The sequence below is a fragment of the Helianthus annuus genome, chromosome 8 (genome assembly GCF_002127325.2).
Source record: "Helianthus annuus cultivar XRQ/B chromosome 8, HanXRQr2.0-SUNRISE, whole genome shotgun sequence".
In the NCBI taxonomy this organism is placed as follows: domain Eukaryota; kingdom Viridiplantae; phylum Streptophyta; class Magnoliopsida; order Asterales; family Asteraceae; genus Helianthus; species Helianthus annuus.
Window position 1 is genome coordinate 48,453,878 of NC_035440.2, and position 6,773 is coordinate 48,460,650.

Sequence of the window (6,773 nt, forward strand, 5' to 3'; positions counted from 1 at the left end):
GATTGGGCTACTTTGGTCAACAACTATTGATGTAGCAGTGGTTGAGCTTTGACAGATGTTTTGAACAACTGATGCTTTTCCCTTTGGGGCAGACCTTTGAGGAATGATGACTTCATACCCATAGTCTGGTGTTGTATCCTCTGATGGACCTGCACTGTTAGTCTTGACAGCAGTATTTTCATAAGTGAATTTTTCAAGATCAAACAGTTCAGCAGGATTTGCTGGGATTTTCATTGATGAAAGTTCATTGAACTTTACATCCAAAGTCTCCTCCACTAACTTGGTCCGTGCATTGAACACTTTGTAGGCTTTGGCAGTGCTTGAGTATCCAAGAAAATAACCACAATCAATTTTGGCTACAAATTTTCAAATGGAATCTTTTAAGTTCAAAATAAAGCATGGGCAGCCAAACACCTTGAAGTATGAGATCAGTGGTTTGATTTTATACAGAATTTCATAGGCAGTCTTTTTGTGCCTGGGGTTGATTAAAACTCTGTTCTGGACATAGCAAGCAGTGTTTACTGCCTCTGCCCAGAAAGTTAATGGCAAACCTGAATCTGCAAGCATGGTTCTGGCAGCCTCAATCAAAGTTCTGTTCTTTAGAGTGCAAAAAGAAAGTCCATGTAAACCTAGAAAAGTCATCAACTATAACCAAACAATATCTTTTCTTTTTAAGGCTCATGACTTGAACTGGGCCAAACAAATCCATGTGTAGCATTTGCAAACACTGGGTTGTTTTGGACTCTTCAATGGACTTGTGGGAACTTTTATGCTGTTTTCCTTTTAAACAGGAAATGCAATGTTCAGGACATGAAAACAATTTTTGTGGTAGGCCTCTCACCAAACCATTTTTTGAAATTTCTGTGATTGTCTTAAGATTTGTGTGCCCCAGTCTTTTGTGCCAAAGTTCTGTCTCTTTGTTAGAGGCAGCTGAGAACAGACAGGCATCAGCTCTGGGACATTCTTTAGACATGTCAACAACATAAACATTGCCACTTCTTTGAGCAACAAGTTTAGTTTGACCATTTTTTATTATTGCTTCAATCTTTTTGACCATTTCTGGTCCAACAATCCTACAACAATCTTTTGTGAAGAATGACCCAAACCCTTTGTCACTCATTTGGGATACACTCAGAAGGTTGAATTTTAGATTGTCTATTAGACTGACATTTTCAAATTTTACATTGCCAGATTGCACTGTTCCAGACCCCAAAACCTTTCCTTTACTATTATTTCCAAAGGATATATCACCCCCACCATGGATTTTAAAGTCTTTGAGGAGGGCTTTACATCCTGTCATGTGCCTGGAGCCTCCACTATCTACGTACCAAAGACTATCAAAGCATGCAGAAGCTCCCTGCACATGAAGTAAAAGGATTAGTTCATTAAGGACTCCAAAGCCAACAGGGCTTTGGATGGAGTCTCAACAGTGTCTGGCATGGATGCAGTGTGATGGACAGTGGTTAAGTCAGGGGTTTGGACAGTTTTAGTACTGTTTCTTTCTAACCACTGTTGAGGGTCTTGCCCAATCACCTGCTGGTAACCGAAAGGATGCCTATACACTCTGGGTTTAGAGGGCTTTTTGTAGACCTCATAAACGTGTGGAATCCTTTGGTAAGACTGTTTTTCCTTGCCTTTGCTGAACTGATTGGCAGGGGGTGCATCAGTAACCTGAACATCTCTTTTAACAGATGTTTGGTTCAGCTGTTTTGTGACAGCTGTTTGAACTGGCACAAACAGTGGTTGTTTCTTTGTGAATTTGACAGATGGTGATGATGATGGACTCAAGGATGTTTTAGCAAGGTACTCATTCTTTTTGATGTCAAAGTTTTTGAGATACACACATGCTTGAGTTTTGTGGTTTGTTTTACCACAAACAATGCAGCTTTCAGCTGACACTATGACACTTGTTTTGTTTATATCATAAGCTTTTAAGTGGAAACAATCTTTTGTTAGATGGTTCCTTTTCTCACAAAACTCACAAAACAAGTTATCAATTTTTTCTTTCTTCTTCCTCTTTTCAGACTCCTTTGCAGCAGAGGTTTTAACCACTGCTGGGATGTCCTTAAGAGGAATGACTTTAGCTTTTGGAGCTTTAACACCATCAGTTGATGTAAAGTCCATTGGCTTGAAATTTCCAAGAATATCACACTCATCAGATCATTTTGGTTTAAATTGATGATTCTCAATCTCCTCAAAAACAGAGGGGCCCATTGGTCTGTCAAGTGTGATTTTGTTACCAAGTTTGTCAGTGATTTTCACTTCTTGGCCATTCTTGTTTGTGGGGATGTACTCAGCAGTTACATCAGTGGTTGAAACAGATTTTTCAAAAGCAGTGTTTTCATCATCATGTTTTCTATAACCAACTCCAAATTTCACATTGCTCTTTATCTGTTTCTCAAGCATAACCTCATACCCTTTGCATGATTCCACCCATTTTTCACATGTGATCTGGGTGGACTCTAACTCCTTTTTGCAAACTTGGTATTTTTCTACCATAGTTTGGAGTTGGGTTTTGGTTATGCTTTGCTCTTCTTTCATGCTGCTAATCTCTTTCTCTTTTTTAGCCAATTTGTTTTTAAGTTCTTTTAAAGATCTTTCAAATTTGACTTCATCAGTTAAGATTTTGTTCCTAAGGTTTTCATTCACCTCTTTGATGTTAGCAAAAGCAATAATGCAATTGTCAGAACATAGTTTTTCTAGAACTTGAGGTGATACCTTGGCAGCAGCCATCATTGCACAATCACACTGAGTATTCTCTTCATCACCAGCTCTCTCTTCTTTTTCACCTGCCTTTTCTTCCTTCTTATCTTCTTCAGACCATAGATCTGTCATTGGTTCAATCAGGGTACCTGAACTTTCTTCCAACAGTACTTCATTAGCCACAGCAGTAACCACTGCTTCAATCACCTCATCCACTGTTTCAGAGACCAGCTGTTTCTCTTCAGATTCAACACCCTCCTGTATTAACTCTAATGCCATCAAACAAAATTCATCATGAGAAGAAACATTAGAAGCATAGAGTGCAAAGTTTTCATCACTGAGGTCTTGAGGCATACTGCTCCAGTCAACAAACTCTTGAGTAAAGAAACTTTGTTGATCTGGTTGTGTTGCAACTGGAGCAGTGGTTTGTGGTGCTGATTGCACTTGTGCCTGGGGAGCAGGGGTTTGAACATATTGAATCTGTGGAGCAGCTGTTTGGACATAATGCACTGGCACAGGAGCAACAGCATAGTGAGAAGTGTTCACATGTGCTGCTGGGGCATATTGGGCATAGTGCACAGTGTTTTGATTTTGAGGTCTAGGATTTGAACTAGGGTGAGTGATTATGGGACCAGTTGTTTGATTCCTACACTCTCTAGCAAAATGTCCTAACCTGTTACACTTATAACACTTGATTTTCGATTTATCCAACCCAACCCTTAGATTCCCATGCAACCCTGGGAATTTTCGCCCTGTTCTTTTATAAAACTTGCTAGTTCTAACACTTAGCAAGGCCAGTTGATGCAAGATGTCCATTTCCTCTAGATCAGTGGGGTCAAAATGCTGTAAATCATTTAGTTCAAAGCTTAAATTGTCTGACATCTGGTTTTCATTTGCAGTGAATGCATAACCTGTAGAGTGAGGATCAGGGTTGTTAAAATTTGCACCAGCAGTTATGTCAATGAAGTGATCATAACCCTGATCCTTAACACTACCACCAGATTCTTCTTGACCCAGAAGAGCAGTGTTACCGAATGAATAATCATCTACGGTTTTCCCTGACTCTTGTAACTTCCTTTTCTGGTTCAGCTCCCTTTCGTAGGTCAGGAGTCGACCATGGAGTTGGGTCAAGGTCAGATCCTTGAATTCAGGTGAATTTCGGGTGACAAACGCTATTGTGTCCCATTTATCTGGCAGTGACCTGAGGAACCTGCTGTTTTGAGTTGAGTTTGTAAAAGTGGTTTTAACAAGCCTCAGTTCACTGATGAGACAACTGTCAGTGATTCACCTTTAACATGACAAAATGTTTCATACTGTTGGTTCAGGATTTCCCTATTGTTTTCTATGACCTCTTCGGTACCTCCAAATTGTTCCTTAAGTGCGTCCCACAACTCTTTGGCATTGTCACAATGTAACAATCCAGCATATATTTCGTTGGGCAGCGCTGATGCTATGATAGTTCAAACTTTTGATAATCCGTTTCAGTATAATTTTCAACAGGTTTTGGAACTTGTTTTTTAGCATCTTCAGCGCTTGGCACTGTAGGAACATGAGGATCAAAGATAACAGACTTCCAACAACCTGTGCTTTATTGAGCGAGGATGTGACCCATCCTCATCTGCCAGATGTTGTACTCATTTCTTTTTAGCATAGGTGGTTTAAAGAGAGAACCAATGTTGTTTTTATCGTCCTGAGATTGTGATGTCATTCTTGTTGTTTTACAGGTACTGAGAAATCAACTTTAGTGGTGATTAATCCTTACTCTGTTTTTCAACGACGAACAAACGATCAGTATCAACTGTTTTGAGCTGAACTATTTACATCAAAATGATTGTTAAATCAAATTTGACTGTCCAAGCTCTGATACCAATTGTTGGATCTGAGTTTCCTTTTGATTGTATTTTGTGTTTGAAGTTAAGATGAAAATGGATGAGTTGTGCAGCGGAATTAAAATGAAAACAAACTTTGCATACAATCAAATGAGAGTAATACTTTAATCAAACATCTTTTACACTATGAACCGAATGATTGAATTTAATTTCAACAATGATTTCAAAGATAGATGTATGAATGGAAACTCCCCCTCAGCCCGAGCTCAGTAGTTTGTTCGTGCAAAGAAGACGAGTGATGTGTAGAGCTAATAGAACAGTACAAAGTACTGAACTATTTATAGGCACTTGCAAACTACTGAGCATCTTTGCTGACGTCACCACGAAAGTGACATCTAACCTCCTAACAAACTCTAACCTCTGATCTATACAGACACTGCTTGGGTTAACTACTGCTAATACATTCTATTACAAAACAGACTTTAGAACAGCTGCTGCAACCTTCTACTGCTGTGAACCCAGCAGCACTTGTCCGGATCAGCAGTGCTTGACTCAAGGCAGTAGATTGAATCAGCAGGACTTTAGTCTTCCATCAGACCTTTGGTTGAGCAGCAGTTATGAGTCAGCAGTTTGGTAAGATCAGCAGATAGGAGGTCATCAGTAGTTGTAATCACTTTCAAGGGAAGAGATTTGTGTATCAGCATCTGCTTATTCAGAATCCACTGTTCTGATCCAGTTTTGGCTTTAATTATCTGTTCCACTGATAGGGTTCAATCCCAACAGGACTTTCAGGTGCTTTCTTTGATTTAACCTCAGGCTTTTCAACACTTTGATCCTTTTCGACCTCTGGAATACTTGTAGTCTCAGCAAACTTTTCAACTTCTGGAGCTTTAGCACTTTGAATTTCAGACATTGTTGCTGCTCCCTTTCTTGCTCTAACATTCCTCGGAATAACACCTGATGGATGAGCTCTACGCTTTCTCCAAAGTTTCTTTTTCTCTTCAGGTGTTGGAATGTACGTCGCATCTTCTTCATCTAAACCTTTCTTTTTCTTTTGAGGTTTCACTTTCAACTTTATCTTTCCAACGCCCAACTTTGACGTATCATATCTAGGTTCTGTGTCACTTGAATCACTTATAGTTGCACTAGAATCTGTGCGCACAACTCCTTCAACTTCTTTTTCTTTCAAACTTTCAGCTTCAACATTCTTTGCAGAAGTTTCAGCTTCCTTTGCAGCTTCTTTTGCAGCTTTAGCAGCTTCAGATTGCTTTACAAAGTCATCAAGTGTCATCTTCCTCAAATCAACACCTTGCTGAACTAGATCTGTAGGATCAGTCACAGGTTCATCTACAAGCCATGGTGGAGACTTCTTCTTTGTTGGCTCTGCAAAACAAACATCAACACTTATTAGAATAACATTCAAAATAATAATCTATCAACCTCTTTTGTGACTCCCACTTTACAACTTTACCCTTAATAACAATCTTTGGTGTAGCCACTTTGGGTGAAACTTTTGGAGTCCTTTTCCTCTTTCCATCCTTTTCAAACCAAAACCTTAGCTTCTTTTCATGCATGCCCCTCAAGCTATCAGTTTTATCCTCTGAATTGATATTCTCATGCCTCCATGCATCATTCTTCGGTGCTACATAATCAAGATTCTTAATCTTACCAATCATTCCTTTAACTCTCGGCTACTGATCTTCCGACAATCCTTTATATTGATTCAGTCTATTCAAAGTTTCACTGGTCATATGATGTAACTTCAATTCATCAGCTGGATCCTTTGGAAGATTTGACACTAGATCGTCGAGCAGCATTTGAATAAACCTCGGATACATAATGTATTTGTTGCCCTTCACATTATCCACCATGTGGTTAAACAACACCTGTGAGATGTTGTAAGGACTATTGAGCACCAAACATGTGATAATGTTCATAATATAATCTGATGTCTCATCATAAGCACCTTTCCTATGAGACAAAGCATGCACCACACAATGTACTAAAAACTTGTAAGGTCTACAAAATCTTGACTTAATATAACCCTTATCGTTCACATGCCCTGCATACCCCATTCTAAACCAATATCCTTTGCATAATCGTTCAGGAATAATGATTAGGTCGTTATCATTGTCTTTCAGATCCAAAACCCTTCTCACATCAGCCACTGAAATCTTAACTTCTACATCTATATCCTTTCCATCATCGTCTTTCTTTTGCACTACTGAATAAATCATCTTT

General features: G+C 39.1%; 1 protein-coding gene across 1 annotated transcript in view; it reads right to left on the reverse strand.

Annotated features, from left to right (window-relative positions):
• The window catches only part of LOC118480960 (glutamic acid-rich protein-like), a 28,137-nt gene extending 21,929 nt beyond the window's left edge, over positions 1-6,208 (reverse strand). Inside the window, exons 1-2 of the mRNA XM_035975984.1 lie at positions 6,004-6,208; positions 5,314-5,915 (exon numbers count right to left, since the gene is read on the reverse strand). Coding sequence (XP_035831877.1) covers positions 5,314-5,915; positions 6,004-6,208 — 807 coding nt within the window. The remainder of the gene's footprint in view (positions 1-5,313; positions 5,916-6,003) is intronic.
• Between the last annotated feature and the right edge of the window lie 565 nt (positions 6,209-6,773).